This window comes from Bacillus rossius, chromosome 8 (genome assembly GCF_032445375.1).
Source record: "Bacillus rossius redtenbacheri isolate Brsri chromosome 8, Brsri_v3, whole genome shotgun sequence".
NCBI classification, from domain to species: domain Eukaryota; kingdom Metazoa; phylum Arthropoda; class Insecta; order Phasmatodea; family Bacillidae; genus Bacillus; species Bacillus rossius.
The window spans coordinates 31,665,665-31,685,176 of NC_086336.1; the positions used below are offsets into that span (position 1 = coordinate 31,665,665).

The following is a 19,512-nucleotide window of genomic DNA, read 5'->3' on the forward strand; positions in this document are numbered from 1 at the left end:
AGTTACCCGAAAAGCTATCAAGACTATTGCCATGGAAATGGAAATATGGTTACAAATTTAATTTCAATATGAAAAAGTCTACAATAATGTTTACAAAAAACGAAATTGCAATAGCAATACAAAAATATCGCAATTTTGTTACTTTGTTAACATATATATTATTTTTAATAAAGGCAATAAAATGACATACTCAATGTTTGGAATACAATAAATACCTTAAGCCCTACATAATTGCTGAGATATTCACAATAAATGCTTTTCTTAAATATATTAATTAAAAAACATCGTAAATAAATTATGAACATACATATTATGGTGAAGGAAAGTGGACACTATCACACTGAAAAATCTTAGAGGGTAGTTTTCCTCATCTTATTTCTTTCTTTGCGTTTTTGGTCTTGTTCGTTAAAATATTTTATGTTCAAATACTTGATACGCATATACGTTCTTGTCCTGACAAAACAGTATATAACTTCTTCTGGATATTTATTTTCAGTAGTTCCGCAAATAATTTTAGTCAGTGATTCAAAAATCCGCTCTTTTTTGCACAAATTGTTGCCATGAACATTATCAAAACACATTTCAGCGATCTTTATTAATTAAAAAAATTCATTAGTGGGACATTTTAAGTTACCCTTTGATTGTACATGTATCCAGATATCGTCCTCCGAATTGAAATCCGTAGTGCCAAGGTTGGGATATTTATTTCTGAAACGGTGAGCTATATAGCCAGAAACATATTTCAGCCCTTCAAGAGAAATTTCGTCACTTGAAAGGGGCCTGGCCGCTAAATCTAAGTATATTTCTTCCATGTCAGCAAGATCTATTTCATTTAAAGGTGATTTCTATTGAAATGTCTTTGTAAAATGCATATCCTTGCACAAAAGTAGTTCTGTACTTTCATTCTGATAAGCACTGCCCTGTTCCATTTCATTTGACGAAAAATCACTTACCAAACACATTTCGTCTGTCTTCTCATCCGTGTTTTTCCGTTCAGCAAAAACTGTTGCAGAATGTTTTCACAATATGTGGTTTATAATTCTGTATTTAAAGTCAATGGGTGACAGATGCGTATTTTGATATCCCATACCTCTAATATACAGAAGAAAAAAAAACACTAACACATCTTGGTTCAGTTTAACTGTTAACAGATATTTAGGTTAACAGGTCTTATACAAATTTTCGAGTGTTTTACTCACTGAGTTATACAGGACATAAATTAAATTGATCGCTGATATTTATACTTTTAAACGAAATTTTGGATTTATCATTTTATGTGAACTCTAATGCGTAAAAAAGTGTAACGCAACACTACACACAGGTAGTGCTGTCTAGTGCACTGCCCTATGCACATTAGTTAACAAAAAAAAATTATTTATTACTGATAAACAATACCTAGATGTCGTGATACAAGTAACACATGCTTATCTGATATTTATCTCAATTAGAATACGAAAGAGGAAGACAAAATAATTAACTGATTTTAAGACTGATTTATTACTTACACACGAATAAACAAATACCACGTATCCCTCAATACAGTAATTCCTTTTGACCAAAATATCACTCCGATTTTTTTTAACTATCGTTGCCAGGTACATGGGCACGACTTCGCAAATGTCAATGTTTCACGTAGAGTTCAAAAATGGATTTACGGTTCGAAAAATTCACTAACTCATAAATTAAATCAATTGTCCGATAAAACATAAGACCTATAAACTCTAGACCACTAAGATAGTTGTGCATTGTATGTTCATATGATCGTGCCATTAATAATACTGAGAGGCTAATTAATTTAGTAAATATAATATTTAATAGCGGCTGGTTTTAGTTTATCCCAGCAACATCAACAAAGTCATAATATCAATCGGCAATGTTAAAAAGTTGCAGGGCGTCAGTACAGCGTTAGTGATAGAGTAATAACAAAATGGCCATACCTAGACTAATGATATCTTCTGACGTTAATAACATTACAATCGCGTATTCCCGTTCGCAACTTAACATACCATCAGCAGTCTGATGATAACCTTTTTATACATACTATTATTACCGCACACGTAACATAACTTATGGTAGGCCCGCGTCAGGAACGTCCTGACGCGGAGCTGCATGCACCAAAACGGCCAAAACCAAGTTTCTTTTTAGTAGCAACTTTTACAACAATAGGCTCGAGGCACTTTTTGAAAGTTCCGCCGAAACCTCGGGCAATTTCTGGCCGTGAAAAACGTAATTCCAAAAGCCGCAATTACTTAATAATTACATACAGAAAAGCCCAAACGTCTGTAACAATGTCAGAAATATAGTTCAAAACCCAAAATAAATTAAACATATAAATTTAAATAACGTAGCACAGAATAATAAAACTGCAAACAAACATTTGAAGTATTAAGGTTTCAGTGTTCTGTGCAATGTAATATTACAAAAGGACATTTGTAATTAGTGCGCCCGGCATTCTGGCATCGCTAGCTAACATTTTCAATTTTTTTATTTCATATAACGAGAATAGCCTAGTGTTGATTTGATGTTCTAAATAAATTTTAATTAATATAAAATATATTTTTTTGGTTAAATTTAGACCTGTCATTCTAGTGTGCATATAGCATACCCTAACTAACCGGAATACACAACTGATGTTCTATGCTGTCAAAACATATTAATCTAGAGGGTAAAAATTTATTCATATGTGTAAACAACCACCAAAAAGAATAATCACCCTGTCATTATTCAACTTCAAGTCAAAACATAACCGCTAAAAAGAATTTCGCTGTACGAATTTTTCTGTACAGAGACAATTTCCTTGCTTGAGCGAAGATACTCCATTATGAAGCGCGACCTTGACAGACACTTCGTTCCTTCGGCCTCCTCTCTCGTCCTCCCTCTACTCCCCATTCTTCCCCCTCCCCTCCCGCAGGCAGGGCCAGCCGGCTGGAGCTCCGCCAGACCACCTGGTTCCGAAAAGCGCCGCCCTCAGTGCCACGTCGCGCTGACATTCTTCCCGGCGGCGAGAGTTTTACACGCAGCACTAGAACTGCCACTCCAGAGGGCGTGTTTTGAGTCGGATCGTATCAAAAAAAAGGATATGAAAATATATACATAACTCAATAGTGTTCTGCCAATTATGTTTTCATTTTAATTTAAATTTATTCTTTAAATCGCTCCTGAAGTAGTCCAGCAATAATCAATGGAAATTTTCAATATTAAACTGTAATTTTGATGATGAAAATTTTTTTCCTTACTTTTATAGGTGCAGAAACCTATTCGTACACTCGTTTCTTGAACTATACTTAAGTTTAACATAATTATGTGATTTATAAATAATTCTGGCTTGGAATAAAAATAAATGCAATTAAAATGACATAACTCAGTAAAAAAGTTTATTAAAAAATATCCTAGGTATATTCTGTCTTAAAAAGAAGCATCAAAAATAAATATGTACAGTTAAATTAGTTTTGTCGTAATATTTTCCATGCACCAATCGCCTTGGCTCGATCTCACATGCCATTTTATTTTTATTTTCCTGACACTTCTATTAGTTAAGAGCTATTTCTAAAACTTTCACGCGATATTTCCCATGTATTTGTTGTTCTGCCACTAATATTTTCAATACATATTCACTAAGTAAGTGTAAAACAAAATGTCCATAAAATATTACAGTTTTAAATGATGTATCATTACAGTTTAATTTAGACTACTTATAACAAATCATACATCAAATCAAAGATAAACTAACCTAGTTTTTCTTATAAAGGTCCAATATATGCACCTTAATTTATACGGCACACATCCAACCTAAAGTCCATTTCTCCCAACCCGGGTTAACACGTTGGAGTAATGGAAGCAATAGCCTCTTATATTCTGTGTCTCAACTCAGACAAATAATTAGGTAGCGGTGGAGCGTAGACATTATATTTTATAAAGCTCGAAAGGAAAAAAAAATTGAATGGCATTATGTCAAGTGAACGATGAGGCCAGCGAAAAAGAGCTCTGTCGGCTAGACCTTTACGACCAATCCAGCGGTCAGGGACTTCGAAGTTCAACCACTCTCGTAGAAAGAGATTTCAGTCAGGACTGCTGAGATTACAGATTCACTCTTAGAAAATTGCAGAACACAAAATGCTTTACACTCAGGAGTCACCATTTAACGTAGGTGGAGCTGCAAGTAAGAAAACTACAAAGCAGTAATCGCGCACGCGTTTATCTAAAACCTATTGAGTTACTCTTTAATTGTGACCTTGAATAAAAACTCTAAAACGCTTACGGTTGATACTATTAAAATTTATATATTGTACATTCTGTTATGGACGTACTGTATAATATATTTTAAAAGAGTCTCGCAATTGATAATGATAACGAACATTTGCGCGATATTTTACAACCATTATATTACAGTTAGTGAATATATTTCGAAAATATTTGTGAAATAACTACAAATACAAGGAATGTATCGCGTCAAAATTTCATAAATAACTGATAAATGATAGTCATGAAATGATATACGTGAAAATGATAGACATGGAAAATAACATCAACACGGCAAGTTTTGAGGATCTCTCCTCCTATTTGATAACCCAGCCTTCATGCCTAATAGGATTTTAAGGCTGGGGCCCCCATGGGCATGGATGCGGATACGCCGCATACGCAACCAGGACTCAGCTGACCAGAAAGTTGGATGCTCCCTTAGCCCTCTGGAGTCATCACTTCTGGCGCCTGCCCCAGTCTCCCACATCACACTGGGACCCCTCAATCACCCAGTGAACCCGCGGTCCGGTGGAGGTCTAACCAACCTCTTCCAGCTGACCAGGCTGGTAACGGGAGCAATTCTCGTCGCAACCTCGCCGTGCAGTTTACAGCCCGTTTTTAGGCCCGGCCGCCCGACACCATAACCACCATACCCAGTCGATTCCTTTACCATGGGGCCATCCATTCACTATGGTGGCCCTTTTGGGACCGATGCACCGAGGCTCGGCCGTCGAACCCCCCGGAAAGGTTTCTATCGCATCTGCTGTTGCCCGCAGATTCAGCCCTTTCGCCATTTCCGGTCTCATACATGCAATTGAGGATGCAACTGAGGTAGAGTTGGACCCGGAAGTGCCCTCTTTAGTTAGAGAGGTGCTATGACCAGAGGTTGGCGAACCCGTCCCAACATAGCCACCACGATCCTCCCCCAACAGTGGTGCCAACGTGGGGGCAGAGGGTTGCTACTTGATGTGGAGAGGCTATATAATCGCGTCACACACCCTTTCCGCGGACTTGATGGGTCATGTCTCGGATACTAGAACCGGCAACAGTTCCGACACCTCAGACGACAATCACCTTCCTGATCGGTGTGTGTTAGTTAGTCGTGATGAGACGCCGTTTACAAGTGTTGAACGGTTTGTGAATTGCATTTTTTCCATGTCCGCCTCCAATTAAGTTTCCCACCTACTCGGGCGCACTTACGGTGAGCAGAGCTTTAGATAAAACCACGCTATTTGAAAACTGCTCAAGATATCTGAGTGGTGTATGTTTACGAAAAACATGTAAGGATTCATAGAGAGCGGATTAGTGCTTCTGTTTCCGTGTTTTGTTTCTGAACTGTAATTTTAGGACAATGAAAATGGCTGAAACGCGTGTTTTCAGTGTAATTTTTAGACATCAAACATCCGGTGAAGATTCTTGAAAGCACTAGAGGAACATTTATTACACCTTTATCTTTATTTCTCAGCCATAATGTTATGGTTACCACACAATTCTAATGGTTTCCCTATGCACATTATCGTTGAAAGATTTGTGAAATGGGAGTGCATGACTTGATGTAGGCTTTTGGACATACACTATTGCTAAGATTAGGAATGGCGTATGTCCAAAAGCTTACATCAAGTTCCCTATGCACGATGAGAAGACTGCGCACCAGAATACAGCCTTGCGTTTAGAGGCGACACCGCGCTTGACACCGACACCTTGACTTCGCGACCTGCTTAATGTGGCCACCTTATTAAAAGTGTCCTATTACTTATAGTATTTAACAGCCATTTCACTTTCCTATTCAAGTTTAGTTACATGGTATAGTTAAGTGGTATAGAAAAGTGAAAGTATCCTTTGTCTTTAATATTTGCGCATACAATTACAGGGACACAGCTTGAAGTCCCGTAGAGGCGCGCTACCGCCGCGAAGACTGCACGCCAGTTCGGTGCCTGGCGCGTAGAGGCTGCGTGCGAATCTCACTGTCAGGCCCGCTCTACAGTGGCGCGGAAAAGGAGAAGGATCTCCCGGAACATTGCACTATCACGTCTGCCGCCTCCGCAATGCACGGGAACATGACAAACGACAACCAATGAGATTGCATTTCAAGGTCACAAAATACTTATTTAACAAAAAAAATTGGTTGTCTGTAAAGTCGGTTTACGGACGATAGTTTAACGTGACAACGTCATAACAAAACATTGATGAAATGATTGCATACTTTTATGAATAAAATTGAATCATTTTTATTGAACTATCACTGAATGGATACAAAGATGGAGTGAAATGAAATCTACAATTTAAGTGATATATTTACTTTTATTTGTACTCATTAATTCAAATATTTTTATTACTTTAACGAAGCGATTATTTTAACTATAACTTTTATACATGTTTGCTATTTAACTTATTCCAATCTGTGTTATTCTGTTAAGGATAGGACGATGATAGGAAAAGTAGGAAACGAATGGGAGTGTTTCAAGTTTAATGTGCCTCGAAATAAGTCAAATCTATGGTTGTTCCAATCGAGTGGAAGAGAGATAGATGCGGCGCAAGCGTACAATGAGAATAATGGGACGATGTGCGTAACGGGACAATGAGTCATCCTTTTTCGTGCGTGCAGCCGGCGTTCATCGATTTATTAGACGTTGTCACGTCAATAAAAAAAATAATTGGCTCCAATATCTTAGCACGGGAAAAATTTTCATCATGTATATATAGAGTACTAATAGAGAAATAGGTATTGTTGTGACTCAAACAAATTGTTGAGGTAGGTATTCAGAAGCACCGCAGCCAAGCACTCGGCTTCGCAGAGCCTCTACTCACGGCGGTCCAGGAAGCGGAAGCGGCCGGCGAAGCCCGCCGCGCGGCCGGGCCGGTGGTCCGAGTGGAACTCGACGACGGCGGCCGGGCCCGACGAGAAGTGCACGTGCGGCACCTCGGAGTAGCCGCCGCACAGCACCCGCGACCAGGGCGAGCGCTCGTTCACCTGCGGCCTCTGCAGGTGCAGGTACAGCCGCACGAAGTCCCCGGCCAGGCACCTGCGGCAGGGCGGTGCTTCACCTCCGACCACTCATCTTGTGGCACGTGGATCTCGCTGTTCTTCTTTGGTACGTCCAAACATCCCGAAACTTAACAAAAACTTGTGACATAAGTTCAATGCAAAGAATGGTTGTCTGTAAAGTCGGTTTACGGACGATAGTTTAACGTGACAACGTTATAACAAAACATTGACGGAATCGCCTCAAGCGTACAATGAGAGTAACGGCACACAGCGTAACGGGACAATGTGCGTAACGGGACACAGCGTAACGGGACACCTTTTTCGTGCGTGCAGCCGGCGTTCATCGATTTATTAGACGTTGTCACGTCAAAAGAATTCTTATTATTCAACTAAACATCATAAACCATTTTCATATCACAAATTTTATTTTATATGCAGGATCTTAAGACGTACTAAATTCAAACAGCAAGCATCATGTACCACAATATCAATATATTTACAGGATCAAAGGAATAAACTTGAATTCGTGGTACCGAAAAAGTACCCCATACTAACATGAGGTTGACATGTAGGAAATCAAATAAGGCCATACTGGTTTCAAAATTTTTCTTAAACAGTAACTACGTTGTGTTTAATAATAAAAAATTGGCTCCGTTAAAGCACACTATAACTTTTAGTGGAAGCCTGAATTTTAATAGTGGCTGGTTTTTAAAATAAACTCTCTCATTAGATACTGCAATAAGCTATGCCCACGCTTTAACGAGAGACCATTAAATTTTGCAACAGAAGCCGTTGGCTTACGTGACGAGGCCATTCGAGGACGCGCTTGCTAAATGGCTGTGATTTGTTTTACCAACAGCAAACACGTGTTTAAAGAAACTCAACCAATCACATAACACAGACAATGCTACATTGTTATAACTCTCAGCTAGTCTCGAAATCTTTTCACGAAAAATTCATACACATAGTCATTGGTGTATAATATTAAATTGTTTTTGGGAATAACCACAACTGTAATAATACTGATACCATACAGTATTTTATGGCAGTTGAAAATCTCTCAAAGTGTGCTCTCTGTTTTAACGAAAGTAAATATTTAATATAAAACGATAAAAAATTGTTATGGCATAAGAACTTTTCAAACCAATGTGGCGTTTTTCGTGTTTTTTGTTTCCTTCCCACAAAAAACAAATATATGGTAGGCTGAATCTTTTCGTTGATTGTACGAGGGCAATTAGGAAAGTAGGTAACAAATTAATCAAGGATCGCAATGTTGTTTGCGGCAATTGTCTGAGGTTTCTCGGCTTGTGAGTTTTTTAACAGCGTCAGCTGTGAAGGGTAAACCAATCTCTATAAAAAAAAAGCAATTCTCCATTCATCGGATAGAAAGATCACCTCTAAATGGTCAGGTAGTCCTGGCCAACCAGAAGAGAAGAAGCCATCGATTGGCCAGCAGCTGCGATCAATCACAGAAGCCCGTATCTGATTGGAAATCAACCAACCGGAATGATGGAAGCCTCTAACTGACCCACAGCTGCAGCCAATCAAGAAACGCTCACCGCTCTGGTGTAAGTATCTAAAGTCAAGAGGACTGCCAAGAATCTCACGTGGAGACAGTTCCATTGGGATGGCTACTGAAATGTCGACCTAAAAGTCCAACTCGTCAGAAGCCAAGAAAACCTACAAGCCAGGAAACCTTAGTCACAAATTGGTGCGATTTATCTCCAAGTAGTAGCAAGAACTTTCCAAAAATCTTAATATACGGCATTATCATCTAGGTTTATTTCAGTTGTTTCATTGGCGCATTATGAGTCATTCCGTTTCAAAATGGCAATAGTACTAGATGATTGTACCATAGAGAAGCCATATTAATTCCTTATGTGGCTAGAAATCAACACCAAAGATTTTATGAAACTTATATTTAGGGCCCAGATTAAACGATGGTATGATAAAATAAATATTGGTGGATATTACGTTGGGATAAAAATTAATTTTGAAGTGATTATCACTGAAACTAAATTTTAAATTATCTTTTGTGAATTCATTATTACTTTCTTTCATACCAAGCATCCATTGTGTTGTGAAATACTATTGTACCATGAAGCCTCTGAAATTGTGACGCAATATTTTTCTAACTAAAATTTATCATCATAAATTTAAAAAAAATTACAAGTATATTTCATTTACACTTAATCGCCACCGTTGTGTAATATTACAGTACAATAATTTGGTTTATTTTTATCATTTGTTAAAAAAATCTAAATTGTAACAAAGAATATAAAAATAACGAAGAGTAAAATATATAGCGTAAAGATACACGCGTGAAAAGTGCCACCGATTGTGTGCCATGTACTTTGTCTCAAATTTTAGTTATCGAAAGTAGTACCCAGTGGTACCAAATTCCCGACTGTCATTTGCAAAGCATCCTGTGATGTTTGGTTTACGAACAGTGACAAACTACATAGAGTTGTGAGCAAACATTGTTAACAGAACAACAGTGACAGAAGGAATCTTATACCTACCTACTACTTTAGGAAACTGTAAAAATTTGAGACAAGTTATGTGGCATGTTTCCTTAGACATTCTCATCAGCCCTGCTCAAGGCTCAGCCTTATCTGTCATATTTATTATTTTTTTGTTGTGTAACTTTTTAGCTCTCGGTATACGGCATTTGGTAGAAGTAATTTCGTGAAAGGAACTGAAGTCGATTGGAAAGAAAATGTTTAACCGAGCCATCTTTGGTGAATGGCGCGAACAAAAGTTCACAAAACCAAAGGGAAACACTATAGTATTAACATTTCAATGAATTGTAACAAGATGGGCAGTATTTTAGTAAGATTCCTTGTCAAAAATCAGTTCAAAAACCAGGGTTTAGTATTTTTTCAAGTCTTTTTCACTATAATTGAAGCCGTTTCATTATATAGTTTAACATTTCGGTCTGCAAGTGGGATGATTCGCTAGTCGACGCAGCTGCTCCGGCAGAGGATTATAGCGGCGGGTGCAGAAACTACGTGTGATTCGCGTCCAGAAATTTAGTTGAAAACACGATCTGCGTATATTTATCATTCTTGGCAATTTTTAAATTAATTTTATCTACTTTCAATTTCGTGTCCTAATTCCATATTGTAAGTGTACATATTTGGAACCATGAATTTTCTCGGTACCTATGTTAGATGTTACACAACTCTGGCGAGTACTGACATGGTAACGCGTGAGAACAAGTTTTCGCTGTGGACTGAGAAGTAAAAAAAAATAATAATATCTTTTGGCTTGGCCTACAGGCATAAGTAGATTTAGAAGTTCATTTTTGTGTCGGAACATCAAGGAAACTTTTGGAACGTACATACACAACGACTTATATGTTCTCAAATATATATATATATAAATATATATATATATATATAAACAAAACTAAGGATCAATTCAAACAATTTCGCATGTTACATGCAACCGAAAGTTTTTGAATGTTTTCTTTTGAATACAGCCAACATTTTCGTAGAATTTTTAGAATATTCTTGATAAGAACGTCAGAGGCATGAGCTTGACATACAAAAAAATAGAGATAAACATAATATGAGATATTATCTCAAATCACTTTGTCTGAGTTACAATACAGTAAAATTTAATTTTTTTGACTTTTTCACTAATTTACGCACGGCATCAAACTACAACTATACATTCAACAACTTTAGCAAAAAAAAAAATGGGTGCCTTTTGTATTGTAATTTTTATAAGAAAATGAAATGTCTATGTTGATATCAGCTATAGGGTTTTGATATTTTAGTTTATCAACTAATAAAATTCACGCATAATTACATTTTTATACGTTTGCTGAGTTTAAAACGGTAAAAGTAAGCAAGAACAAACTCAGAAATTGTTGTGTCATAAAAGGTGATCAAAAATTGGCGTATCCTATAATTTCAACAGTTCTTTTGGCAAAATAATAATTAAATGACATGACTAAGCACAAAAGACAAATATTTGTTTATTCCATCATTATTAGTGCACAGTGATGGTATTTTTATGAATAATATCTCACGTATTACTATGGTGACTAGGTGATCTAATGCGCAACTCAATAAACTGTCGTGTAGCACTTCCGTTGTGGCCTAAATTAAATAATAATTTAATAGGTGACCTTGTCATTTTCTTAAGTAGAAAATAAGAAAAATGATTATTGTTTCTTCATAAGGTTTCAAGTTAATTCTTTATTCTTTCCAAGTTTTCTCACATTTATTCATTAGATTTAATAATAAAAACCTATTAGCTAGCATGAATACGATGCGTATGTCGTCCTCATACAGATAAGTGGAATTTAACGTCAATTAGTCATTAAGTTTATTTGAATAATTTTACCTTCTCTCACCCAGTTGAGGTCTAAAACAAGTGTAAGCTTAGGCCACAGACCCGTAACTTACACTTAAGGTTTAGGCCTATATTTTTTTGCGATCACGCTGATTGTTTGCACCAAGGTTTTTTTTTTTAAATTGAGACTTTACCTATTCCTTTTTTTTTACTTCGTCTCGTTCCATGGAACGGAGTATTCTTCCGCAGCTCAGCTTCTTGGAAACAAAGTGACGACGGGTGAACTTAACGGGAGGCACGTGAGGCAGGTTGCGAGGCGGCCCACGAGAGCGGACATAAAGCACAATCGAGGCGAGCCAAGTGCGCTGGAGGCTAGACGACCCCGCGGGGCCAGAATCACGAGAGAGGTCGCTGGTGGGTCGAGGAGAGGTATTTCATGGACGTCAAGGAGGTCACCACCACCTCGAAGAAAGAAAAGACCTCCCGACGTCGTAAACCAAAATCATCTCCCCCCTCTCTTGGGGACATTCGTGCGTCGGTAACTTCTTCCAACACCCTCCCTCCCCGGGACGACCACAATTCTCGACCCAGCTATTCGTGGCCGAGTAGATGGTTTTGAGGGGCAGAGAGTCTGCCATCGACCTGCAAGAATAGCACCGCGGTGACCCTTCTTTCCTCACCTTCCCCGGATATAACATAAATCTGGACTCGTAATGATCCGTTCATCCGTCCGTCAATCACATGTGACCTGAAGCCAATCAGATACCGCGGAAAATTTCATCCATCCATCGATGGGACATTACACATTGACTGTAGGAAAAAAAGTTAGAACCAAAACTGCCTAGGAATTGATTCCCTGCAAGTTGGTTTAGGAACGTTTTATGCCCTAAAGTTAACAATACACGAGTTAATGTAATAATGTTATTTCACCGAATTTTTTCCAGGGTTAGTTAGAAAAATATCGATCGTTGTGTGCAAACTGTTACCTCCAAATTTTAGAGGATTCAAGTTAACTACAACTTTATTCATTGTCATTTTTAGTCAAAAGTTTAGATTTGCCGAGTTATTCAACAAAAACGACACCACCTTAAATTCAAGATGGCAGCCATTGCATGAGGAGAATCCAGTTACCTTTTTTTTTTTTAATTTTGACTATCACTGACCCAATAAAGTTAAAAAAAATTTTTTTTTAAAAATGAAACTGAGTTTTTGTACATTCAGGCTGTTTTTTGGACATCCTTACTGTGCTATAACCTAATATGTTACAAGAATGATATAATGATGAATTAAGATTTTTCATACAGCATAACGTTTGAAACACTAGATAAAACGAATGAAATATAATGAATGAAATATGTTTGAGCACATTAAGAGATGTAGATAAAAATTTGAATGTATTAATAGTAACGTGGCATGGTCTTTAGTTATATTTACGTAACATTCCTGGGGAAGAATTAAATAATAATATTTTACGAGTGGAAAATTGAAAAATTATGAATGAAATTTCCTTCAGTCCTTTCTTGAATCTTAAAGCAGTATTTGTGACATAAAGCAGTAGTTGTGACATAAATTTTCGTACTGAACAAAAATTATGATAAGGTAAAATAAATTATGTACCACAACCCTACAAGTCTGTTAATATTGTTACGATTTATAATGTGGGGAGAACTGGGTTCGTAAGGTATAGCCCAATTAAGTTTTTTTTTCAATTAAGTTTATAACAGTTTTATTAATTACTAATTTTAACATTACTAATAAATAATTGTAGTTAAAAAAGTCCGATCACCAATCACTGGCACTTAAATATATTTATTCGCAAGTGTCTGTCAAGCTCCACAATTCGCACTCCTCACTGGAGCTAGGCTCAACAGTGGTTCGCCCCTTACCTCGCGCCTGTCCACACACAGTCTCACGCCACTCAGTCACTACACTCTCTCGATCCCGTCGCTCCACGTCGCGCCACTCTCGAGGGGGTCTCTCACGCTCTTCGCCGATGTCGCACTTCCCGTCACTCGCGGAACTCTCCGAACTCGCAAAACTCGCCCGGAACTCGTCGCGGGACTGCCGCGGAGGCCGGCGTCGCTACTTAAGCGGGGGCCCCCTTGTCGAACCGACGAGAGCAGCTGTGACGAGTCGCGTCATCCTGAACCAACCCGACGCCAGAATGTTTGTGTTTATTCATGACACTCCGCGCGGCGGCCCGCGGAATCCTCAAGGCCGCTCAGCGATAGAAAACAGCGCCGAGAAAGGATGATGCACGGGGAGCGGATGGTTGCAGGGAGGTAACGACGACCCTTGTAATCCGGTCAGGCACGCGTGGCATGCCTTACGTCAGTGGTCGGCACGTGACGTCAGTGGCCGTGCAGGGCCGCCAGCCAGTACCACGCTACGGTCCTATCTGCGTTCGTAACAATATAAAGGATCAACAACAACTTGTTTTAATGTAGGAATTATTTTCGCACCCCAAACATTTAAATAAAATTGTATCCTCGTTATTTGGAACGAAATATCGACAATCGTGTGCACTAAAAGTAACATACTATAAGTATGGTTCGTTCTGTACCTTGCCGATATGGCGTTCCACATAACTGGGGCCCTGTGTAATTTTTCACGATAACGCCTCTACCGAAAATAAGTAGAATTTCTGGGCGTATATTCGTTGGGACTCCGGCCTTCTCCTGATAACCATCGTTTGTTTTTTCTTTCCGGCTTAGTAACGGAACAGCATTTAACGAAAAGCATATTCGCCTCTCAAAAATAGTACACAGGGCGTATCGAAAATACATAAATCGAGCAGGCAGAAACTTAAATTGACTTAGGTACAGAAGTAATTTTGTTCATCGCTAGCTAGTGGAAGTAGGCTGTCAAAATTGAGTTAACAATTTTGTAGAAATAAGTTAATTATTAAAAAATATATATAGAGCGTCAAAGGAACATCGCTGATCAGAATGTCACGAAAATCTAACTAGTTTATCCTAATATAACACATTTTGAAATACAGTTTACAGGAACATACGTACGATGGTGCAATATTAAAATTTGATCACGAATGTTCGAGAAACCATGTTGTGTGAGTGCAAAACAAATTATTCAGTTTCTGTGAGAGCGGAAAGGAGGGAGGGTGAAGGGTCGTGGAGAAAGAATTAATTTACGAAAGTAATAACGAAAGTTGTATAGTTTACATTGCTCTGCCTCGCCTGCAAAACGGTTCGTATTTGCTTTGAAAATGATTGCTTTTTTATCGTTCATTCATCATTCAATTTATATGCTAACTAGGGTTTGCAAGCACCGGCCATCTGCTTATCAAGCTAATGAATTCTACTACAGTGCTGCCGCAGTGGTCTGTGTCGAAACGAAAGCAGCAAAACTGCTTCTTTTTTTTCTGATCAAACTTACTTCCGTTTAAACGTTAAAAAAACCGTATCTTTGAGGTGGAACTAAAAAAAAACTTAAATACCTCCCTTCAAGAAGATAACCAATATTTATTTTGTATTTCTCAATGATAACGATAAATATTAATTTCTTTTACAGAAAAATATACTTTAAAATATATCCATTTTACTTAATATTTATACAACATTTATCTACAAATCATAAACATTTTGTTCAAATAAAGTTAAATTCTTTCTTATCTACTGTTTTATCTTTACTGTTATCAACATTAACTTTCTGATATTTGTGACCTTTTTTTAGTTTCGTTACTGCAAAACGACAAAAATTATGATACAGAGGCTGGAGTAGCACAAATAATATATATATATATATTTTTTTTTGTAAATCAAAATAGTTTTCTTAAAAATAAGATCAACGTTTAAAATTACTTCTAGGTAATTTAGGCACAATTTACGAAACTGTAGTGTCTCTTTAAAACCATAGCTTTACAAATTTAAGTTATTTTATCTAAAATATTAGTTTAGCAACATTAAACTGAACTGTTTTCTCAGATAGTTAATTACATCAGGGTTATGTATATCGCAAAAAAAAAGTTTCTTCAACAGTGGAGTGTTTTTCACTACATTCGTACTGTTGTCGCAACGTAATATACGATGTTTATATTTGAATTGTCGCAGATTGATTTACTATCAATTGTTTTAAATTAACGCTGTGCGTTGCCAAACCCGTGTCGCAGCACTGCTAGGCACGACAACACAAAGGAATAAAATTACTGGACAAGACAAAACAAGTCAAACCTAGGCAACCAGACGCAATGGTGAAATCAGTGTGTTATTTTGGATGATGCAGGGTTTCTGTTACAACAACTAAACTTACTTCAACCCCACAGGAAGTGATGCATTTTAAGAACGATAAAGTAACTGTTCAAACCCCTTGGTGATGTAAGTTTTTTGGATACGCAAATTATTATTTTATTTATTTTATTGAAATACCCTCCTGAAGACAATTTATGTACCACCCACTGAATCTAGGAAAAAAACTTTATATACTGCCACATTCTCGTGACATTCTCAGAAGCACACTGCCAGTAGGTGGTAGGCGTGCGTTTTGTCGGGTTTCCCGAATGCAGGACGTATCGTGGTTTCCTCAAATACTAACGACAAGCCACAATCTCTACAACCAGATCGTCATTTTATAAGCTCCCCAAATGTGAGGCTAAGCCCACTGATGATAGTACCTGCGAATGGTTTCATTTGACCAGTTCATTCACTTGGCCATTATTTAAAGGTGTTAGAAAATACCTTGGGTTTTAAAAAGAAAATAAATAAAACTTACCTACCATGTTGACTATGGAATTTATTCAAATTTTTGTTTAAGTTTCAAAATATTGACTAAATCTATTGTTTAAATAATTTTTTTTATAGCTAACCATTACTGCAAGGGTTGGAAATAACAAAGTTTAAAAGTATAATATGATAACTACTTTTTTAAATAGGTATATTTACTATCAAATCCGTTATAATTTATTATATAAATCCTGTAGTTCATCTAAAACTTTGGATGAAACACGAATAATTACCGTAAAAAATGGGATGAAATTTAAGAATTTAATTAATTATTAGTATCCAATTCATACGAATTTTTTTAACCATATTAATATTATCTTAACACTTGGTGCAATAAAATTTTTATAAGACCACGTTATTACTGCAAGGGATGAAAAATTAGTATTTGAAGGTAAAAATAAATAAATAATTACCTTAGTTGGCATACAATATTAAATTTGTTCTCCTTTATTCAATAGTGGTTACATTAAGTGAAATATATTCGTAATATTTTCGCTGCATGGAAAATGAGCAAATATTTAATCGATAATTTGTAATAATGGAGAACATAAATATGTTATAAACATTAAGTAATTAAATTGTTCCAGAAGTTTATAAAAGTTTCCAAAATATTTCCAGGATAAATAGATACTTCAAGATCTACCCACGCCTGTAGGCTGTGCTGGAAGGGATATTTTTTATACCAAAAAGCACCCGTAAATATATCCGTTTTAACCTTTACCACTGTCTGAAAAATACAATTCAAATAAGAAACAACGGAACGAAACTTGTATAGACCAGTGCAATGGCTCTTGAATGCTATTCGCAATCTGACTTTTTCAAGATATATTGAGCAGTTTAGAAATGGCGTGTTTCAACCAGAGTTCTGCTCGCCGTGGCCAGGCGGCTATCTCAAGACTTTCATGGCAGTGTACGGAATATAGAGAGCAGTCTAGCTCTGTGCGCATTTCGTAATCGAACATCTGTCGGTTATTCCCGTCAACCTATGTGAGGAAGTCAACTTAAACATTTACTGTCTTAAAGGCCAAGTAACACTGTCAAACTTTCGCTTCCGACAAATACACAGAAAATTTTTTTCTGTACTTTTACTAAATATTACTTCGGAAACCAGTTTCCAAGAAATAGTTTGTAATACTAAAAGAAATATATTGTAAATACGTACAACACTTGGCTATGATTATTTTTTGCATATATGAAATACCTTTGTCGAGAAAATACTAATTATTTCTTAGGAAAATTGGCGCATAATTTTATATTTAGATCATTCATTCAAAAATAATTTTTAAACCAAAATAAAACATAACCAAAAATTAAATAAGTGCATTTATTTTGTTTTATTATGCTTTTATTAATGTACGCAGTTATTCAGGGAAATGTTTGGAGGCACTGGGACAAAACAAAGCATACCTTCCCGGGTAAGAATACAAACCCTGTTAATTGGAAACACTATTTTGTAGTGATACAGTTATTTTCATGTAAATGTAAATATTAAATTCATCTGTAATTTTATATGAATATTTTTTCATTAAAAAATTACAGTATACCAATAAAGTTGGTGAAATAATTTTGGAGAATTAGGACGACACCGAAAAAAGTCACAAGCTCAAAAATGATTGTTTTACAAGTTGGATGACTTCTGTTTCCATCAGAATATATTGTATATAAGACTGGTTCTAAAAAAAAATTTATATACTTGACGTCGTTAGCCAATAATATTCGTGTTCAGCGTGATGCGGAGCTAGGTGTGGTGGACATTACCGAAAGTAGAACGGACGGATTGGACTTCACGAACTACGAAGGCACTCTGAGCAGATAGTGGGAGAGGCCATTCTGTTAACTGTTAAGGCGCCCGCCTCATCAGGGGTGTATGTGTGATAGTGAGGCGGGATCATAAGCGCGACGCTCGCTGGTGCTTCTAGCGCGGCATAGCCTCTAAGCGCAAGGCTCTGAACTGACGCGCAGTCTTCTCGTCGTCACAGGATAACTGTGAAAGTTAAGCGGTGACAGTAATATTATATGGCGGAGAAATGAAGATAAAGATGTAATGCAAGTCCCTTGAGTGCTTTCAAGAATCTGTACCGGTTGTTTTGCGCGTAAAATTACTCCGAAAACATGCGTTTTAGCCATTTTAACTCATAAAAATACAGTTTAAAAACTTAATCCGAAATCAAAAGTACTTTTCGGCCCTCAGCCAACTCTTAAATACTTTTCGTAAACAGACCTTACTCGGATATCTTTAGTTTTGAAATCGCGTTGTTTTTCATGAAGCTCTGCGCCCCGTGTGTGTGCCCGGGTAGGCGGAGCCCTTAAGGGGCCTCCCTAGTAGCATCAGAAGTTAGCGGAACACTATGTTTTTAAAATAATGATGGGACTTTATTAATCGACACTACGAATCTGAAAATTTTTCACCCACGAGAAGATAATACACGAATTGTCTGTATACTTTTACATTTTTGTTTTTTTCTATCAAAATATGAAATAAAAAATCACCAACTTGTCCAACTTTGGGGCCATTTTATACTGCTTAGGAGAATGACAGAAAAAAAGTACAAGTCTAGAAAAAAAGATAATTTTTTTCTGAAGAAATTCATGTATTTAAAACATATAGTCATCGCTTTGAATTCCGAGATATCTTTTCCACAATTTCCGCAAATCCTGAAAGTTTTCCACCGTCTCGTGCTGCCGCTCGGCGAAGCCAGCTCGCAGGCCACACAGCTCAGGTAGCCGGGTGGAGGAACACGTGGCCGGAGGGGAGGCAGGCTACCTGTGTGTGCGTGCGTGCGTGAGAGGGAGACAACCCACAACCGGCACCGGTAAAAGATAATCCCGTGACCGAAAGAAATTCTCAGAATTGCTTTTAGTGTGCCTCGCCACAGTACCATGTGCTCGACTTACTCTGTGACTATATTCGTGTATCTCTAAAACATCGCTTTTGTTTAAACTACAAATATCCTAAAGCTTACCATACTAGATCATGTATTACGAAATAAAGTATTGAAACTAATCAATCAACACATTGAAAGTTGTCCTATAAACTATTTATTGGTGGCTTTACAGTCTCGCTAGCTAATTCGACAAAATTTATATTTAATTTTTAACATGAAAATACACTTCATTGTTTTTCCTTTTATTTTTAATAAAAATTCAAGAAACAATTATTGTACCACCCAATATTTTTTAAAATTATTTTAGTTTTCCAAAATAATTTTACACATCTTACAATGCCGAGGAAAAATTTTATAC

The 19,512-nt window shown here is 37.1% G+C and overlaps 1 protein-coding gene across 1 annotated transcript in view; it reads right to left on the reverse strand.

Moving 5' to 3' along the window:
* Positions 1 to 19,512, reverse strand: part of LOC134534704 (suppressor of lurcher protein 1-like) — a 360,907-nt gene that overhangs the window by 217,973 nt on the left and 123,422 nt on the right. The window contains exon 5 of the mRNA XM_063373180.1: positions 7,048 to 7,262. Coding sequence (XP_063229250.1) covers positions 7,048 to 7,262 — 215 coding nt within the window. The remainder of the gene's footprint in view (positions 1 to 7,047; positions 7,263 to 19,512) is intronic.